The 21,242-nt window shown below is 42.8% G+C and overlaps 1 protein-coding gene and 1 long non-coding RNA gene across 23 annotated transcripts in view; both read right to left on the reverse strand.

Annotated features, from left to right (window-relative positions):
• si:ch211-140m22.7 (uncharacterized protein LOC570370 homolog) overlaps positions 1-21,242 on the reverse strand; it is a 28,706-nt gene that overhangs the window by 5,721 nt on the left and 1,743 nt on the right. The window contains exons 3-6 of one of the 22 annotated variants that reach the window (XM_042084336.1): positions 13,073-13,169; positions 2,638-2,953; positions 2,553-2,598; positions 1,553-2,504 (exon numbers count right to left, since the gene is read on the reverse strand). In XM_042084336.1, the coding sequence (XP_041940270.1) occupies positions 1,553-2,504; positions 2,553-2,598; positions 2,638-2,953; positions 13,073-13,169 (1,411 nt within the window). Of the gene's footprint in view, positions 1-1,552; positions 2,954-13,072; positions 13,170-21,242 lie in introns of all 22 variants that reach the window. The other 21 variants (XM_042084335.1, XM_042084330.1, XM_042084342.1 and 18 more) reach the window with 21 other exon arrangements.
• LOC121703902 lies at positions 11,841-13,066 on the reverse strand. Its single transcript, XR_006030168.1, has 2 exons — positions 12,787-13,066; positions 11,841-12,721 (listed from the first exon to the last, which is right to left on the reverse strand). It is a non-coding gene; the product is annotated as an uncharacterized LOC121703902 (long non-coding RNA).

Below are 21,242 nucleotides of genomic sequence, written 5' to 3' on the forward strand. Positions count from 1 at the left end.
AGATCAGGGCAGATCAGGGGTGGCATAAGCAGATCAGGGGTGGCATAAGCAGATCTGGGGTGGCATAAGCAGATCTGGGGTGGCATAAGCAGATCAGGGGTGGCATAAGCAGATCAGGGCAGATCTGGGGTGGCATAAGCAGATCAGGGCAGATCTGGGGTGGCATAAGCAGATCAGGGGTGGCATAAGACAATCTGGGGTGGCATAAGCAGATCTGGGGTGGCATAAGCAGATCAGGGGTGGCATAAGCAGATCTGGGGTGGTATAAGCAGATCTGGGCAGATCTGGGGTGGTATGGGCAGATCAGGGGTGGTATAAGCAGATCAGGGGTGGTATAAGCAGATCTGGGGTGGCATAAGCAGATCTGGGCAGATCTGGGGTGGTATAAGCAGATCAGGGGTGGTATGGGCAGATCTGGGGTGGTATAAGCAGATCAGGGGTGGAGGTGCTACACTGGTGGAGGTGCTACACTGGTGAGGAAGCATCAGCACCACCTGGATAGATTAATGGAGTGGAAGAACCAGTAGCTTGGAAGAACCAATCACATTCTCTTGTGGTACACTGATACAGGAAGAATGTCTTGATCATTCTTAAAACTTGTTAGCCCAAGTTCATCTTTAACAGTACACGTGCAGCAATTTAAAATCTTCAAAGATCACCATGGCAACACTCCGCAGCATTGCTGCCAGTGCATGTGCGTTGGTTTGATGTGCCACAAGTGCATTTATTCAACTCGGATTTCCGAATCACAATCATTTATATTATTTATCTTTGAAAGGGTGACGCTAAGCATCAGTCAGAAAAGCTCACACTGCCTTCATCACAATGTCAACTTGGAATTAAGTTGCTTCAAAACGGAATGATGTAGAATTCTATTATGGTAGATTCTATGGTTCAGGTAGTACTCTTGCTCAATACTCCAGAGTCCATCTAAAAGGTCACAATCAGGGGCATGGAACTCCCATCATTCTACAGGTCATGTTGACCTTGTACAAGTCAGGAAGCCCTGAGCAGGGTCCGTGACCTCAGAGGGCTTTCTGGACACACTAGAAAGTGATTGGTTCTTGGAGCACTGCAGGGGAGGTCTGCGAGGAGTAAAATCACCAAGGCCCAAGAGGAGGAGCCTCGGTGGGTGAAACTTACAGGTCAACCTGAGTGAGTATTAGGCCTAACCTCCTCAGGAGAGGGGAGACTACTAACCTCCTCAGGAGAGAGGGGGGGATTACTAACTTCCTCAGGAGAGAGAGGGGACTACTAATCACCTCGGAGGGGGACTACTAACCTCCTTGGGGGGGGTGGAGGGGGTGGGGGTTAGGCCTAACCTCCTCAGGAGAGAGAGGGGACTACTAACCTCCTCAGGAGAGAGGGGGGACTACTAACCTCCTTGGGGGGGGGGGTGGTGGGGGTTAGGCCTAACCTCCTCAGGAGAATGTGGAAACAGAAACAGGCAGAGTGGGTGGATCCCACAAAGGGCAAGTGAAAGACAAAGGAAGGGTTGTGTGGACACCATGACGCGTGTGAGTGTGTGTGCGTGTGTGTGAGAGGGGTGTACCATCTGCAGCGGCGTCCACAAGCTCCTCTGCAGCTGGGGAGGCTTCGGCAGGTACCTCAGCCACCACTTCAGCTGCTGCTTCAACCACCGCCTCAGCCACCGCTTCAACCACCGCCTCAGCCACCGCTTGTGCCACTGCCTCTACTGGGGCTTCCACCGCTTCTGCAACCGCTTCTGCAACCGCTTCTGCAACCGCTTCTGCAACCACTTCCGCAGCAGCCTCAGCTACAGGGGCTTCTGCTACAGGGGCAGCTTCCACAACTTGGGCTTCTGCCTCAGCAACAGGGGCAGCTTCCACAACTTGGGCTTCTGCCTCAGCAACAGGGGCAGCTTCCACAACTGGGGCTTCTGCTTCAACAACTGGAGGTTCTGCCTCAGCAACAGGGGCAGCTTCAACAACTGGGGCTTCTGCTGCAGGAGCAGCTTCAACAACTGGGGCTTCTGCTGCAGGAGCAGCTTCAACAACTGGAGCTTCTGCTTCAACAACTGGAGCTTCTGCCTCAACCACTGGGGCAGCTTCTGCAACAGCCTCTGCCACTGGGGCAGCTTCTGTGACTACTTCAACCACTGGGGCAGCAGCTTCTGCAACAGCTTCAACCACTGGGGCAGCTTCTGCGACTGGGGCAGCTTCAGCGACTGCTTCAACCACTGGGGCAGCTTCTGCGACTGGGGCAGCTTCAGCGACTGCTTCTGCTTCAACCACTGGGGCAGCTTCAGCGACTGGTTTTGCTTCTGCGACTGGGGCAGCAGCTTCAGCCACTGGGGCCGTTTCAGCGACTGGGGCAGCTTCTGCAACAGCTTCAACCACTGGGGCAACAGCTTCTGCGACTGCCTCAACCACTGGGGCAGCTTCTGCGACTGCCTCAACCACTGGGGCAGCTTCTGTGACTGCCTCAACCACTGGGGCAGCTTCTGTGACTGCCTCAACCACTGGGGCAGCTTCTGTGACTGCCTCAACCACTGGGGCAGCTTCTGCGACTGGGGCAGCTTCAGCGACTGCTTCAACCACTGGGGCAGCTTCTGCAACAGCTTCAACCACTGGGGCAGCTTCTGTGATTGCTTCAACCACTGGGGCAGCTTCTGCAACAGCTTCAACCACTGGGGCAGGGGCTTCTGCAACAGCTTCAACCACTGGGGCAGCTTCAACCACTGGGGCAGGGGCTTCTGCTACAGGTGCTGCCTCTGGAACTGTTTCAGCTATGGGGGTAGCAGGTTCAGATGCAGGTTCGGCAGCAGTTGGTTTAGCAGCAGGGGCTGTGGCCTCAGCGGGTGGCTCGGACACTGGTGACTTCACTGCTGCTTCGGCCGCTGCCACTACCGTCTCCTTCTTGGGGAAGTCCACGAGAGTTCTGTGCTGGACCATCTTCTCTAGATCGAAGTAGGTCTGCGGAGTGACTTCTGCTAGGACGGTCGGGGGAGAGGAGGGTAAACACACGAGTTTATTCACAACTTCCTCAAAGATGCTTCTCAAACCCACCCGGCCTCAGGGTGCAGCAGCTGAGTACCAAGGACATGGGGTTGCCAGCACTGTGGCCCAATGAACGATGGACACTGGCGTCATGAAGGAATTTCAGCTGTTCTCAGTAAGGCAAAGTTCCGTCATTAATACATTTCAATGAGCTAATAATATTAGTATAATCCACAAATGGTTGTGATCACTTTGAGCGCAAGTGATAACTGTTTCAGGTTATGCAGTAAACTGTTGCCTGTGTGTCTCATTGCTATGCAGGCTAGCTAAAGAGGCTTCTAACTAATCAGTTTTAAAAGGCACGGTCCAATCTGCATTTAATTATCATTAGTGTTAATTATGTGATGGCGTCTCGACTTGTGGAGTCATACCGACTATTACCTAACTTCCTTCTCATGTGGGAATGAACCCCACATCACATACCCTTCACCATACCTAGAAATTGGCATGGTGTTATTTCAGTTAGCCTATTAGCTGGTTTAATGCTCATTGAGCTCAAGGCAAAACTGCTAATAGGCTAACTGAAATAACATCATGCCAATCTCTAGGTATGGTGAAGGGCATGTGATGATGTGGGGCTATTTTAATTCCAAAGGCCAAGGGAACTTCATCAGGATGCATAGTATCCTGGATCCATAAAATAACTGGCCTTTAAAAATCTGCCTGCCTCTATGGGAATTTAACATGGGTGCTAATACTTATGACCCCTGTATTTTAAGGAAGAACATGTATTTATTTACGATACATTATTACATTGAGCTGTTGTTGCAGGCAGCTCACTGTGCCGGGATTAGTGTGTGCTTCATCTCACTGTGTGTTCACTATGTGCTGAGTGTTTCACTAATTCACGGATTGGGATAAATGCAGAGACCAAATTTCCCTTACGGGATCAAAAGAGTAAATATACTTATATACATTACTCATTCACAAATAAATTGTTGTCCTTAAAGGTTGGATATTTCCTCATTTTTTTACTTAAGGCATTAAAATCAATTTCCAAAAAGATGATTTTATGTTCCTCTTTTTAGCCAACTTTAGCATGGGTGCCAATACTTTTGACCATCACTGTATATGAGAAGGTGCAACTTATGATTGTGTTGTGGCATAAGGCTTAGGTAGTTAGCTGCTAACTCTAGCAGTACTATCTGGTGTTCTTGCTCCATGTAGTTTCTTGTTGCAGCCACAGAATTCTCATTCAGAATATTTTATAATAATAATAATAATAAAGCTTTATTTGTATAGCACCTTTCATACACAGAATGCAGCTCAAAGTGCTTTACATTTGAAGCATGTAACACAATAATAGTCAGTCAGTCATTATCAATCACTTTTCTTTGCTGTTTATGATATACTCAGCAACATATCAAAAATATAGAAAATGACGTCATAAGACTGGCAGCCTTAACCCTCTTACCCCCCACAAGCACGCCATATGGCAACTGTGGCAAGGAAAAACTCCCATATTCCAGGAAGAAACCTTGAGCAGAACCTGACTTAATAGGGGGAGCCCATCTGCTTCTGGCTGGCTGCGCCCTCCAATAGTAGCAGATGTAGAATAATCTGAAAATGTAGTCTACAGGATAAGATGAGTTAACTAAAAGCTTTCCTGTACAGGTATGTTTTCAGATCTTTTTTAAAAATATTTACTGAACTCGCCTGCTTGATGTACAGAGGCAGGGTGTTCCATAGTTTGGGGGCATAATGGATAAACGCAGCTTCTCCACTTTGTTTGTGGAGCACTTTGGGTACGATTAAAAGATTAGAATTGGATGATCTAAGTTTCCTTTGTGGTTGATAAGATATTAAAAGTTCAGAGATATACAGTGGGTCCCCGTTAAGTTTGGACGGGTTCCTTCAGGAATCACGATCTCCATTTTCTCAGCAGAAATGGCACAAACGGCAGTTGACACAAACAACCACAAGGTGTCACTTTGGAGTTCTGCCACTACTATTTTTGATGCGACTTGACTTACTGCTTCCATGATGCAGTTTCCAAGTCAGTAGAACAATCAGAGAAAGCTGAGCCATTACCAAACATATATGATAATACAATAGCGTGAGTTTATATATCTTATACCCTATTTGTCACGGTTACTTATCGTTACACTATCAAATCTATAAGAGCATAAGAGACTTTCAGCGGGGGCACGGAAACTTAATTTGATCACGGTAGTTTAAGCTTACACTTGACAAAACATTCTAATATGAAAATGTAGATGCAATTGTTGTAAGATGGTGCAGCTCCTTTAAGAAAGCACCGTGCAAAAAAGTATACGTGCTGGAGCGAGTCATATTCAAAATGCAAAAAATAACACCGCAGATAAAACCAATTATCCTCATTCATTGCAACCGCAGCATGCCTGCTTGCCAACGTTTAAACAAAATCAAAGCACCTTTTGCGTTTGAATGTAACACGAAAAAATGTTTAAACAGCTGGACAAATGATTTAGCTAATTGATTATAGCCTGTACACCAGCAATTGTTGAACATTTGGAAAAAGATCGCTCAGCTGTTGCCACAGTCATAGGCAATGTAGAAACAACATGAGAGCAGTACACACTTCCCCGAATGTGGATGTTACACTGTCATAATCTACCACCAGCCTTTTGGCAAGTTGAAAAATAGATGACTTCTGTGAAATCTCTGCTTTAAGGCAAGACCTAAATGAGAGGAGTTGTGTTGGGAATGTCGGTGCAATGTCCATGCTATAATGGTCTGACAAACGTACTGCCTTTTCAAGCAGTTCATCATCACCGGCGAGTTGAAGGATCATAGGACGTAAAGACTCAAACACATAACAAGTTTCCAGCATGCTTGCACATCTTTGGGAGAGCTGACTGATTATGATGTCCAGAGTTGCATTAAATACCTGCACTTTTAAGTATCTCTCTGCATCGGTTAAGCGTTTATCTTCCGATAGTTCGTCAAAGTGACGCTTCACTCTTCACATTTTCAAATGTACTCTGAACCCCCATTTATTTGCGAGTGTCTGCGCTGTAGCCTTGGCCTGGTCAAAGGCACGCAGGTAGTCAGAAAGGACCGGTATAGAATTTTCCAGCAATTGCATTGCGGGGGTAGCGACGGAGGTCATAGGCCCTGGTGCGACTGCACTTGCTGCACCTACTAGGCCTAGTTACGCCACTGCGTGGAGCGCTAATGTGTCTACTGTAAATCATTCATGTGTGAAAGTCATTAGGCTAGAAGCGCTAATGTGTCTAAGCTCAGTAGTCTACTTTCAATAGGCCTACTATACAGCCTGAGAGGGGGAACATAACCTATAGCCTAGGCTACTGTAGAGTAGGCCCACTGTAGGCTAAACAATCAGTTGTGAAAGTCTGCAACGAAAGTTTCCTAATGGAAGCGCTAACGTGTCTATTGAGCTCATTAGCCTACTTTCAATAGGCCTACTGTACAGCCTGAGAGGGGGAACATAGCCTACTGTAGAGTAAACAATCAGTTTACTTAGTTACATTTGTTTAGTTAAATCCAGTTTTCTACTCTATCTCCATTATATGCTTAGCCTATAGAAAGACATTCAAAATGTGTGAAAGTCATTAGGCTGGAAGCGTGTCTACTGTCAGTGACTAATGCGAGAAGCGGGTTCTGTGCTATGCATTTTTCCGACACTTGGCTGCAAGCTCCCCTCCCCCACCCCCTTCTTTCACAAGCAGTGCAGCTTTCTGAAGCGGTGCCTTTTGAAGCTAATGTAACAAATACCACCAATATTGTTGTGTGGCAATAAAAGTATCCAGGGTTTGCGCAAGTAGCCTAAATATATAAATAAATTAAAGGACATACAATCCTTAACGTGAAAAAGCTTAACGTAGCTTAATGTCCCAAACAACAAGTCGTTTTATGCGCTCATTATAAAGAAAGTTTAACGTGTCCCAAAACAGCTGTCAATTAATCACCAAACGTCAAGAGGGTTGAGTCTGAATGACACCGAGTTTTAGACACTGAGTTTTTGAAGTTAAGAAATATTTTCTGCAGTACCCAGAAGTTCGCATCATATTGCGGGTGACTTTGTAGTTCTTTAGAGCCCTATTTCTACTAGCCCTGCTGTCTGTACCACATCCATTACGGACACTATTATCACGATTACCACTGCAACCTCCAAGCTATGTTGGGCAGAAGGTCGAAACAAGCATGGTATGCTTAGTGGACACCGTTGTATACACGCACCTCCATTCAGAGACGCACCGTGACTATCACTGTCATAGACGATCGATCATAATCTCCAAAAGGATATTCTTCTTCAGAATTAGAATAGGTGAATAACATAGCTTACCTAAGACTTCATCACACGTGAACGTTTTTCAACATTTGGTGTAGGCCTATTTCTGCTTAATTTCTGCTTCAATTTCTGCAACACTATGGCCTGCATCGCTTCCGCGTCATTACATATGCACGTCTTTGTGTTTCTCGCGTGTAATACAAGTATTTCCTGAAAACTTTGCGCAGCGATTTTGGGTTTGAAGAGTAGAGTAGGCCTACAAATGAGATTTGTCACCGTACCTGGATCTATCGTCTATTTTAAGCAGTATCGTTGTTTGTCGCAATTAATAGCCTCAAGGGCCGGATTACATTATTATTTTGTCATACGTCGCGGGCCGGAATTGGGCAGGACGCGGGCCGGATTTGGCCCGCGGGCCGGGTGTTTGCAGCATGTGTAAATCATTCAAAATGCTGTGAATCATTCAAAATGTGTGAAAGTCATTAGGCTGGAAGCGTGTCTACTGTCAGTGACTAATGCGAGAAGCGGGTTCTGTGTTGTAGGCTATGCATTTTTCCGACACTTGGCTGCAAGCTCCCCTCCCCCACCCCCTTCTTTCACAAGCAGTGCAGCTTTCTGAAGCGGTGCCTTTTGAAGCTAATGTAACAAATACCACCAATATTGTTGTGTGGCAATAAAAGTATCCAGGGTTTGCGCAAGTAGCCTAAATAGGCCTATATAAATAAATTAAGGACATACAATCCTTAAAGCTTAACGTAGCCTACATGTAGATTAATGTCCCAAAACGCCAACAAGTCGTTTTATGCGCTCATTATATATGGATTTCTATGAAACGCCACGAAAACATGCGTGCGCAACCAAGAGGCAGAAAGCACCATAGAACAGCATAGAGCAATGCAAAATAGCAAAAGAATAAAATGAGTTTTTGTGCTGACAACTGCACCAATTCGAAATCACGATGGTTAGAGAATGTTAAATATGTTCAATATCCCTAACGGAATGCATGTCTTCGCCAAAAATGACAAAATACGATGTTATGTTAATAATGCAAATGAACGGCACACTTTGAAATATAGTCGGAAATGAGATGTTATCATCATTGAGACAACAGGGGTATACAATAAAATCCGATTGTAGCTTACAGCAGCCGACTATTTAGGTTAAGTTTATAACGTTGTGGACGGCCACCAAGCGTCTTCTGCCCCACGGCTGCGGCACAGTCTTGAGTGACCGGATTCGTTTTCCTTTGTCATATGAATGCTGTCATTTTGTTAACTTTACTGTTAAGGAGATGCTGTAGGCAAAGGTTATATTTCAACCTCGTTAGTGTCAGAACTATTCACAAGGTTTCTGGGCAGCATTTTTATGTTCTGTTAGCAAGCGAACTTCTCATGACTACCGACAAAGTAGCCTACTCTGCCGTGCAAAGGCAAAAGGCCGTAACTTCAATTTTATCAAAAATGAGTTTTTGTCATTTTTGGAACAATGGGCATCAATTTTATCATGTGGACAAATATCTTGAGTCAATTTTGTTGTTTTCTTATCAAAATAAGATGCTGTTTTTGCCGTAACTTCAAAAAGCAGAGGGTAAGCCAAGGCATAGCCCGTAACATCAGTTGTGGTTCTTTAGCTTTGTTTCGCGGCTCTATAGAACGCTGGAATTAAGTTACAGTGCACCGTAATTTCAGCGCAGCAAACCATATTAACATTGGTGGTGGGTAAAACAAAGGCAGAGTGTCTTATGCCTATGTATTGTATGTAGGCCTAATTGAAGCACTTCAGCCACACTACTTCAATAAAGTGAAAAGAAAATGTTGCAGTGGTTGTTTTACTATCTAGCATTAACTATGAAATTCAGCTAGGATGTAGCCTAGTTAGCTAGTTAACTGTTCCTGATCCACAAATAGCCTACATGATAGATGTTGTGCCAGGCAACTGTAAGACACCATAAATGTCTCAAAGCCTGGATACTATTAACTAGTAGCCTAGTACACGTTTTCTCGTGCCATACAGGGTGGCTAGCTGCCTGCCAATCTGCAAGTCCACTCACTGGCAGAAAACAAAGCGAGTGGGTTGGGGACGCCTCACGATACACCTCCCCGTCCCTCCCCGGCGAGGAGAACATGTCGCACACAAACTAACCCAGCAGATAGAACTTAGATCGCAGCTTACCTTTAAAAAAATCCATGGAAAACAACATCCACTGAGAAGACAAATCCATTGTTTAAATCCATCACAAGTTTTCAGCAAGCCCATTCGCAATATAATTATGTGCAGGCTAGCTAGCCTAAAATCTATCAAAGTGCAACGTTGTTCGGATGTTGTCATTCAATTTTAAGTGTCGCTATGAGTAAGCTATTAGCTAAAGCTAGACAGTGTTGGTTGCAAAATATTTGACTCCCATACGAACAAAACTACACAGCATGTCCTTAAGTCGATGTCCCTTTAATTTGTCAAGAAAGAAATCCAATCAATGTGTGACTCCTCCGCCGCCCGCACGACACAGACAGTAAATTATTATGTGTCCATGAGTAGCAAAATTCCTGTAATTGCATATGTTTCCAATGGCATTGGCTTGGATCATGTTGTGGCTGTTTTTTGGTTTTCTGGCTCTTAAAGTGTTATTTTACTTAAATTAAGTACAACGATAAAGTTTTAAAATGTTCCAGTGTAGCCTTCTCATTATTTTGTATTTTGTAATATTCTGTTGATGGAGGCCTAATATTAAGCCTTACTAGACAAAACTCACTAAATGTTATCTTAAGGCTATCATTGTTATCATATAAATGTTTCTATAGAGTGATAAAAGTCCAAATGGTCAATAAATTAGAAGTTAAGGTATTTTGCCTTTGTATGACCCATTATTGTTTTGCAGATAATGCAAAGGCAGAATACAGTAACTTCCAAATAAGGGTCAAAGGTCAAGTTTGAGCTGATTTTTTTTTCATGTAGATACATGTATTCATTATGACAATTACTTGGCAAATTTTCAGTGTCCTACCTATCATACAATTGGCTGGACAACAAAAAAACTTTAAAGTCATTTTTCTCAGTTTCACACTCTGGCGAGTTAAGGTCTTTTGCCTTTGTAGGGCAGTACTGCCAGCTGACGAAGCTCTCATTTTAAAACATTACTGAGAGACAGGCACTATACAATCAAGAAATCTTGCCACTGAATCCAAAACTATGTTTAACATTATGTACAAAGCTTAGGCTACAGTGGATTAGCATGTTGCAGGGGCTGCTAAAAACAGAGAAACGCACTGAAAACTCGGCCAATCACAGCCCTTGCTGTCGAATGCGCCGTCCAGTTCGACCGTTGAACGCCACAGCGGACTATGCTGCCCCCAAGCGGCTGCAGTTGTACTTACATGTCACCCAGCTGCGTGAATCACCATTATCGTGAATGAAGTGTCAATTTTTAACGGGGACCCTCTGTATGAAGGTGCTATGCCATTCAGAGCTTTGTAAGTAATTAACATAACCTTAAAATCAATTCTATAGGAAATAGGGAGCCAGTGCAGTTCAGCCAACACAGGGGTGATGTGTTCTCTCTTCTTAGTCTTAGTTAAAAGTCTAGCCGCAGAGTTCTGTATGAGTGCCAATTTCTTTAGATGTTTTTTGGGAAGACCAGTGAAAAGTGCATTGCAGTAGTCTAACCTGCTAGTGATAAAGGCGTGAATTAGTTTTTCTGCATCTTGTTGAGATAAAAAGGGCCGCACTTTGGCAATGTTTCTCAAGTGGAAATAGGCTGTCTGAGTAACTTTACTGATATGGGGCTTAAAACTTAACTCTGCATCTAAGATGACACCGAGGCTTGTTACTTTTGGTTTGACCTGGTGTGCCAAGTTCCCCAGATTACTAAGAATAATATCTCGCTTTAGTTTTGGTCCAACCAGAAGTACCTCTGTTTTGTCATCATTTAGTTTCAAAAAGTTTTTGCTCATCCACTGATTAATGGAGGTTAGGCATGCAGTGAGGGAGCAAAGGCCATCTGGGTTAGTTGGCTCCACAGAAAGATACAATTGGGTATCATCTGCGTAGCTGTGGAAGTTTACATTATGTTGACTTATGACGTTTCCCAATGGAAGCATATATAGAGAAAATAGCAGGGGACCAAGGCAGCTCCCCTGGGCCACACCAAAAGGCAAGTCATGTTTTTCAGATACATGATCTCCTAGACTGATATAAAAATCTCTGCCAGTAATGTAGGTTTGAAACCAGTTTAGAGCATTATCAGAGAGACCCACCCACTTCGCAAGGCGTAACAGCTGGATATTCTGTCTTCTCATTTTGTAAAGCTTGTTCATGAACATATTTTGTTGTCTCGTCTGACAAAATTAATACGAGTACGTGAAAATGGCAATATGATAATTGGAGTTTTCTTCCTCCACTAAGTATCCTGCCAAAGCAAATCACTCACAGAAGTTAAAAACTCTAAAAACCTTTTGGATCATCAGATCACCATCAGAATGAGCATCCCAACTACGACTGTCTTCTGCTGCATGACCCCCAGAAATATGCAAGAATTCATCCTCAGTACAGAGACAGAGCTGCCTCTTTGCAGAACACACAACACCCTACAAAACATGACACTAATTTATTTTAATTTTGTTGGACTTGCTCAATGAAAAATAAATTATGATTCTAATGCAGCTGAGTCGTTATCAGGTCTGCATCAGCCAACAACCTCGTCTCCAAGCGGTTTGGCAACAACCTCGTCTCCAAGCGGTTTGGCAGACAAGGGTTTTGTGAGGGAATTAGCACGGTTTCCCTCCCTGACGATCCTCACTTGCTTACGGTCATGAAATTTGACAAAGAAATTAATTATGAATGAAAATATTGTGAACCTGTAACACAAAAGGAATAAACAATGTAGCAAACATATTCTCCAGCATCCTAACAGGGGGACTAATGTCACTAAATGTCTTTTACACACAGAACATTGATGGGGCAGGCTTTGACCTTGGTTTCACAACAGTGATGCTGTGGATGCTGCTTGGGATTGTAGGTAATCTTGTTTACTTGGTGTCTCACTAAAGGCACTCATCTTGGTGTCTCATCTCTCCTGCTTCACTTGGTCTTCAGCTTCTTCCTGGTTTCTTCACAGGTTCTTCTCTTCAGCTCCTCAGTCTTCTCACCAGCTGTGCAGTCTTCTCACCAGCTGTGCAGTCTTCTCACCAGCTGTGCAGTCTTCTACCCAGATCTCGTCAGGCTTCACACAGATCTCTTCAGATTCCCCACAATCTTTTCATGGCTTCAGCCTCCTCACAAGGTCTCCTGCTTTCCCCTGATGTCGTCCGTTTCAGCTTCCCTCTGGTCTCTTCAAAGCTTTCCTGTGACCTCTTCAGGTCTTGACCATTTGTTTCTGACCACTTCTCCTAGCAGCACCCAGTCACACAGGTAACTAACTGCCCCTCACACAGGTAACTAACTGTAAATAACTGCCCCTCACACAGGTAACTAACTGCCCCTCACACAGGTAACTAGCTGTAACTGCCCCTCACACAGGTAACTAACTGCCCCTCACACAGGTAACTAACTGCCCCTCACACAGGTAACTAATTGCCCCACTGGAGATGGTCGCTAGAGCTAAATATCTGTTAGACGGGGTTATAAATATATATTAGACAGGGTTAGGGTTAGGATTTAAACTGTGCATGAGAAGGGTACCAGAATCTCCCTTGTGTTGTTGGAATAAGTAAGAGAACCCAGCTGAACCTTCTGGAGTAGTTCATTGAGCATGAATAACTGTTTGTGGGAGAAAACAACCTTCCCTGAACGGCAGAGCAAACACACACCGACATGGGGAACTCACTTGACTTTTTCTTGGAATTCTTCTTGTCCCCAGACTTGGAGCTGAAAGCAGCCGCCGGAGCCCTTCTCAGAGATGCCCAACTCTCGAGCTGGACACACTGAAACACAAACGCCACTCATATCAATACAACAAACACGGCAATCATACAAACACGCCACACGGCACTTATCAATACACAAACACGCCACACACCATTCATATCAATACACAAACACGCCACACACCATTCATATCAATACACAAACACGCCACACACCATTCATATCAATACACAAAACACGCCAATCATACAAACACGCCACTTATCAATACACAAACACGCCAATCATACAAACACGACACACTCCATTCATATCAATACATCGATAAAACTAGTTTTTCCCGCTATTCCGGTCGTGGTACAAATTTACATGTTTTCAAAATAACAATATCATCATTGGCTCTATTTCATGGATCCGAAAATAGGGTTGGACACCGAGTTCAGTGCCTGATTAAGATGCCCCTTAAATCTCCAGCGTTTTTTTTGTTCGTATGTTTTTTTAAATACAAGGCATCACTGCACGTCATACGCCATCTGTAGCATCTTGCTTTGATAGCACCACATTCTATACAGTTAGCTAACAAACACTTCAAGATGAGCTTATAGCAGAGGGGTTCACCACATAGTGGGCCGTGTTTGCCAGCTTGCGTGAGCCCTTGCCATTGCCAAGTAGCCTACTTTAAAGCAATGTCACAAGCTCTTGTCGAAATCTAGCAAATAACTACAAGCTCTTGTCGAAATCTAGCAAATAACTACACACAAGCTAAAGGCTATGAAACACCAACAGCCTAGTTTACACAAAAACTTGCAAATGTGCTAACTAGCATCTATTTGCATGACCTGGCAATTCCAAGACAAGCCCGTTTTAACATTTAAAGATAGACTTGAAAGCTGTGAAATTTGGCCAGAAAGGACTCATACATGTTTAGGCCTACTCCAAGAAAGTTGAAATAGAATTCAAAAATATGCTATCGTTTGTTAAGAATTTGACTTAACAGCGACATGTAGTCCACCAGCACAAATTTCACAAAGCAATTAAACAGTTAATGTTTCAAAGTTGGCTATTTTTTTGCGATGCTTGAATTTTGCAGGTTAGCTTGTTCTGGAATTAATTGTAGACCATTCATATTTGGATGGCTATAAGATTGTAGATAGTTCCATGATGTGTGTATTTACGTTTCCATAGCTACGCTATATCTTGAGAATAAAACACTGGTAAAAATGTAGGCTATCGATGTTACAATTGTACCAGTTCTTGTGGTGTTTTTCTATGACTTAAAAGGTTGCATTTATCGTTTTTAGAAGCTTTAAATATTACTGCAGTTAGTATAAGCGTTTCAAGGCTATTACAGCCTTGTACCTCTAGCCTATCTGTAGAGGTACAGTAAGCTAGGCTATACATTGACCAGTGCATATCTGTAGAGGTACAGTAAGCTAGGCTATACATTGACCAGTGCATATCTGTAGATGTAAAGTCAAAGTCAAAGTCTAATTTATTGTCAATTTCTTCACATGCCCAGACATACAAAGAGATTACGAAATTACGTTTCTCGCTATCCCATGGTGAAGACAAGACATATAAGATAGCCTATACATTGACCACTGCATATCTGTAGATGTAAGCTAGCCTATACATTGACCACTGTGTATCTGTAGATGTAAGCTAGTCTATACATTGACCACTGTGTATCTGTAGATGTAAGCTAGTCATATATTGACCACTGTGCATCTGTAGATGTAAACTAGCCTATATACTGACCACTGTATCTGTAGAGGTATAGCCTACATTAGTAGCCTATTGCATAGCAGATTGGTAGCCTATTGCGTAGCAGTTTGGTAGCCTATTGCTTGTGTAGCAGATTGGTAGCCTATTGCGTAGCAGCATAGAGTAAAGTGCATTCTTTTCTTGTACAGCAAGTAGTAGCCTACAGCAAGATGTCTGTCCCATGAGGCTTCCATTTCATTTAGCGCCGAGTGGGTTGTTTGGAGAGTTGGTGACCTACTCATCCCTACATATTGTGATTGAGACTGTGGGCAGGCAAAGTGCAACGTCTAACTAAATTCAATAACGAGGCAAAAAAATCTATTAGCTATTTTAATACCATGAACAGGATCCTAACCACAAACATCAGTGGGTCAGCCCTTGCTCCCACATCCAGATGATCGCTTTAACTCGCACTTCGTTCATTAAGTGCCTTTGCACTCCGTGTTTAAATTAGGACCTTGTATCTTTAATTCTGCTTTTTGCACTCAAATACATTGTAACGTGGGCTGACAGAACCGCCCAGATAGCACACATACAGTGGGTCCCAGTTAAAAATTGACACTTCATTCACGATCATGGTGAATGGTGAAATGTAAGTACAACTGCAGCCGCTTGGGGGCAGCATAGTCCGCTGTGGAGTTCCACGGTCGAACCAGACGGCGCATTCGACAGCAAGGGCTGTGATTGGCCGAGTTTTCAGTGCGTTTCTCTGTGTTTTTAGCAGCCCCTGCAACATGCTAGTCCACTGTAGCCTAAGCCTTGTACATAATGTTAAACATAGTTTTGGATTCAGTGGCAAGATTTCTTGATTGTATAGTGCCTGTCTCTCAGTAATGTTTTAAAATGAGAGCTTCGTCAGCTGGCAGTAGGCTACTTTGTCGGTAGTCATGAGAAGTTCGCTTGCTAACAGAACATAAATATGCTGCCCAGAAACCTTGTGAATAGTTCTGATTTTTTTTACTACACTAACGAGGTTGAAATATAGACTTTGCCTACAGCATCTCCTTAACAGTAATGTTAACAAAATGACAGCATTCATATGACAAAGAAAAACGAATTCGGTCACTCAAGACTGTGCCACAGCAACCAGTGTAGGCTACAGTCCTACCCAATAGGCCTACTCGAAGCAGATAGCGTTGTCTGACGGTCGAGTGGGTTAATGCACGTATTTACAGAACAGGTCTGCAACTTTCAGGTAGTTCTGAGTTCGAATCTAGGCAGGAGCAGAGCCATATAAAGGCCTATTATCATTTTTTGCAAGGTGTTGCTCCTGGCAATACTTGTTTATAAGACGTTTGGTGATTAATTGATAGCTGTTTTTGGGACACGTTAAACGTTCTTTATAATGAGCGCATCCGGGGAGTAAAACGACTGTTACGCGCTGTTACAACTGTAGGCTACAATGATTGCAATACAAAAATATGCACGTGTTAGTTTAGTTAGTTTTGTGATGTTTTGGACTTTTGCCTCATGTGTTTTCAGGTTTGAGGGCTTTTTTGGCAAGATTGACCTTGGTTAGACTCTGCATATGTTATTTCTCCCTATGGAAAATAAAGTCAATTTTCGACACACGTCTGTTATTAGTTCAATAACAAGTGTTGCTTGTTAAAACATGTGACTAGTGAAGCTCAAATGATTTTAGAAATATTTAGCCAAAGCCAAAAAGTGTTAGAGAGAAGGAGAGACGCCGGTGCAGCTCAGATGTCTTCTTAATTTTCTTTATTCTTTAGTAAAAGGTGCAGAACATTATTAAACTTTGACTAACGTTTCGATGTTCGTTAGTCAAAAACAGACACATCGAAATGTTAGTCAAAGTTTAATAATGTTCTGCACCTTTTACTTAAGAATAAAGAAAATTAAGAAGACATCTGAGCTGCACCAGCGTCTCTCCTCTCTAAAATATCTGTCCTGGCCTGGTTGCAACGGATTGTGGCCAAACGACAGAAGCGCGGAGAACCCTCCTTTGTCTACCAAAAAGTGTTACTTTGTGCCCCGCGCTCCCCCACTGCTTGTGAAAGAAGGGGATGGGGGAGGGGGGCTTAACGTGAAAAAGCTTAATGTCACAAAACGGCAACGAGTCGTTTTAGGCTACAGGCCTTCATAATGGTAGGCTACAGGAAGTGGGGGGAGGGTATGGGATGACCAGAGCCGTCATCTATCGTCTTTCCAGGCACACAGCTCGTTATATAGCCTATCGACTGCCTTAACAGATAGGCTTTGCTCTTGGGTTTGGCCTTACAGCGAACTCAATGCTCTTGTTGCTTGCAGTTTGTTAAATAAAGCGATGCAGATTACATTATTTATTTCTGATTAATTGCGTCTTTTGATGTATTTTGCAACATTTGCTTGTTAGGCTGGGCTACTGTCAATGTCCTGTACAGGTCAATGTTCAACAATTGCTGGTGTAGGCCTAGGCTATTAATCAATTAGGGACTGTTCGTTATTTATTTAATTAAGGGGCTACCGGAGGAGTTTTGGGAGCGTTAGTCAAAAAAGACGTGACCCTCCCTCGCCAGCAAGAATTTTTTCTATGACCCTCCAAAGTGATTGAGAAAAAACGCATGACCCTCCCCAGTCCCAACAATTTATTGATGCCTTAGGCTACTGGGTCAATTTGGGAGCTTGCATGCTACGACTCCTTCCTTGAAATGCCTTGAAAAGGCTGTCGTTTGCACAATTTTACAAATAATCACCGGGACCGAAACAAACCTGTCAACTTTTCCCGGGTTTATAGCGTATTTTAACTTTTTCCTCGCTGTCTTAGGAGGAGCTGCAGGGCCGTCGCAAGGGGATGCGAGGCCCTGTGCGAACTTGACAGATGCAAGGCCCTTTTCACTTACGTGCATGAAATCATGCGATAGCTTACTTTACACATAGCCAAGGCTACCGTCGGTGTATTTTAATAGTAGCCTAGTCTAATAAGCTACATCAGCTTGCCTTTAAGAGGGGAAATTGTATAGCCTATAACATTAGCTGAGTCACATATTTTGCCATATGGTGTTTATCATAGGCTACATCACGAAACCAAATAGTGTAACAAAGGCGAACACTTTAACAGGGGGAATTAATTGGGCATGAATCATTGTGCTGAACGGTATTTGTCAATGAGCAGAAACACACACGACATTCAAACTATTGATAAGATGTACTGGTCTGTATCTATAGGCTAACATTGGACAAATAAATGACACTGACTCGCCATATCCTGACTCAGGAAAAAAAAAACATTTTCTTGCTTTGCCGCAAACTCAGCAATGAAATCATAGGCCAGTTTGCAGGTAGCCTAACGTCTTTTTCATAGAAGGGAGAGCCCAGTCTCTCCTGTGACATGGAGGTGCGCAAATAGTTTTTAATAGCCTGTTCAACTTCGAAAAGCTTCGTTCACCCGATGCCAGTCACTGATCGCAATTTCAAAGTTCGGAAAGCTTCATCTTTTTAAGTTTTAAGTGCAGTGGCCCCTATCTGCCCCCTTTGGAATTATATCTCGAGCCTATTATAAGGTCCAGTGCGTTATGTCCTGGGATTCGGATGTGCTCAAAAAGAAAAGAAAACACACTTTTTTTATAGATGGTTATGAGGAGCAATGTGAGAGAGAAATTTGATGATCATTGATCGTTGTTTTGGGACGTTAAGCCTTTTCCATAGGCGTCAGTGAAGGAGATTGAAGAATGACCATTTTTTTTATACGAAAATATTTCTTAACTACAAAAACTCAGTGTCTAAAAACTCAGTGTCATTCAGACTCAACCCTCTTGTTGTTTTATTATCTTTTTCGTTGTCGTTTGAACGTTGGCAAGCAGGCATGTTGCGGTTGCAATTTAAGTGAAATTTCTACAGTAGGCCTACAACATGCTGTTAGGCTGGGCTACTGTCAATGTACTTGTACAGGTAAATGTTCAACAATTGCTGGTGTACAGGTTATATAATCAATTAGCTAAATCATTTGTACAGCTGTTTAAACATTTTTTCGTGCTACATTCAAACGCAAAAGGTGCTTTGATATATTTTTCGTTTGAACGTCGGCAAGCAGGCATGCTGCGGTTGCAATGAATGAGGATAATTGCTTTTTTTTTTAATATGACTCGCTCCAGTCTCAACAGCACATACTTTTTCCACACGCTAAGTTCTAACACACATAGGCCTATCCCCTCTCGCTTTCTCTCTCTCCATCCCTGCACACGGTGCTTTCTTAAAGGAGCTGCACCATTTTACAACAATTGAATCTACATTTTCATATTAGAATGTTTTGTCAAGTGTAAGCTTAAACTACCGTGATCAATTTAAGTTCCCGTGCCCCCGCTGCATCATGGAAGCAGTAAGTCAGTCGCATCAAAAATAGTTGTGGCACCCAAGTGACACCTTGTGGTTGTTTGTGTCAACTGCAGTTTGTGCCATTTCTGCTGAGAAAATGGGGTGCGTGATTCATGAAGGAACCCGTCCAAACTTAACGGGGACCCACTGTAGCACAAGTCTGGCATACGTTTGGTATTTTTGGGTTTGTTTTGGCATAGAAGCGGCAAAGTAAATGCTTTCGGCTGAACTGTGGCAAGATTGTGGTTTACCATAATAGATAAAATGGCGTCAGCGGTAGATGTGTTATGGCATATGTCTGGTTAACCAGATGAATGGGCAAATAGCGGGACGGTTTACTGACTTATGCAGGTGCGTTTTGGCGACCTTGTGGTTTGCCAGAAGACTGATCAAAGACCGGGAATTTTCTCTAGAAGAGACGTCTAGTAGGCCACTTCACTTTCTCCAGCACCATCACAGACGGTAATAACATTTTCCTGTCTTCAAATACACGTCTGACTTGTATACAAATATAGTCATGTTTCTACATAGCTCTATAACAGATATGACTACAGCTTCGTTTTGGTGAACAGCTTTGTAACAGCCCACTATGCAAACGTTATTTATCGACGACACGTCTTTTTATTACAGTAGGTGTAACGTAGCCTACTGGCTAAGTAGCTAGTTAACGTTAGCTTGTTAATCTAAAGGCTCTGCAGGTGGCAAACTTGTGAAACACAGGCAAACTTAAAGCAACACCAAAGAGTTTTTTGTACCTTAAAATAATGTTTCCAAAATCGTTTCAGTGGTTCATCAACTCGTAACAGGGTGAACGGCAATTCTGCATTCGCTTCGCGGCCCTTTATCGGTTATAACCGCACTATGTAAGTTTGCCAGATCGGGTAGCGGATCTGTAGTTCGATGGAATGAGACATAAGAAACTACAAATTTGACTTGCATCTGATGTCGCAATACATCGTACTTTTATAAGTCATGCAAAATATTCTACCTTGTCTGTGGACATCGTTATTTGCAAAGCTGGTGTTGGATAAACAAATACAGTGGGGAGAATAAGTATTTGAACCCATGCTAAAGTTGACTAAAATGCTCATTGGGTTCAATGCAAATCAAACCAGCTAATAGGCTAACTGAAAAACACACCATGCCAATCTCTAGGTATGGTGACAGGTATGTGATGTGGGGCTATTTTAATTCCAAAGGCCAAGGGAACTTTATCAGGATGCATAGTATCCTGGATCCATGAAATAAGTGGCCTTTAAAAATAAAAAAAATCTGCCTGCCTCTATGGGAATTTAACATGGGGGTCAAATACTTATTGCCCCTGTAATTTAAGGAAGAACATTTATTTATTTACAATACATTCTTCATTCACTAAGAAAATTGGTGTCCTTAAAGGTTGGATTTTTACTATTTGTTTTAATTAAGGCATTAAGATCAATTTCTAACAGATGTTTTTATATTTTTCTTTTGCCCTAATATAGTAGCTAGTTAACATGTGAAATGCTCTGCATGTGGCAAACTTATTTTGAAACACAGACAGACTTATATCAATGAACACATCCACTTAATTCCCTTTGTTCTCTTCTGTTTTCAGTGCATAAGGCATAAGGCAGTGGAGCTGCACCTTAAGGCAGTAGTAATGGGTAAGTTTCAATCACTGTAGGCCTAATACAGCCTCATTTTTACCCTACACTCAATGACCACATCTGAATTAAACTTCACTAAACAATTTCCAAGGCTATTTAAAGAGTAGATTTAGTAATTGTGTTTCTTTTGTCTTTGTGTGTATGTTGTCAATTTCAGATGCTGTGAGAAGAAATTCTGTTTGCTCTGCCAACAGTCTACCCGTTTACAGTAATAAGTATGCTCATATGACTTAATAAATACAAAATCACAATGAAATGCATTTAAGCTTCGTGTTTTTTTGTGGTTGTAAAAATATCTATTGACATATAGGCCAATTTAACATTATGAGCCTAGTGCACTAGGACATAGCAATTAATGTATACAACTAATGTAGACATATTGCAAAATTAAATAAATGTAAAGATTTA

This window comes from Alosa sapidissima, chromosome 2, assembly GCF_018492685.1.
Source record: "Alosa sapidissima isolate fAloSap1 chromosome 2, fAloSap1.pri, whole genome shotgun sequence".
Lineage (NCBI taxonomy): Eukaryota > Metazoa > Chordata > Actinopteri > Clupeiformes > Clupeidae > Alosa > Alosa sapidissima.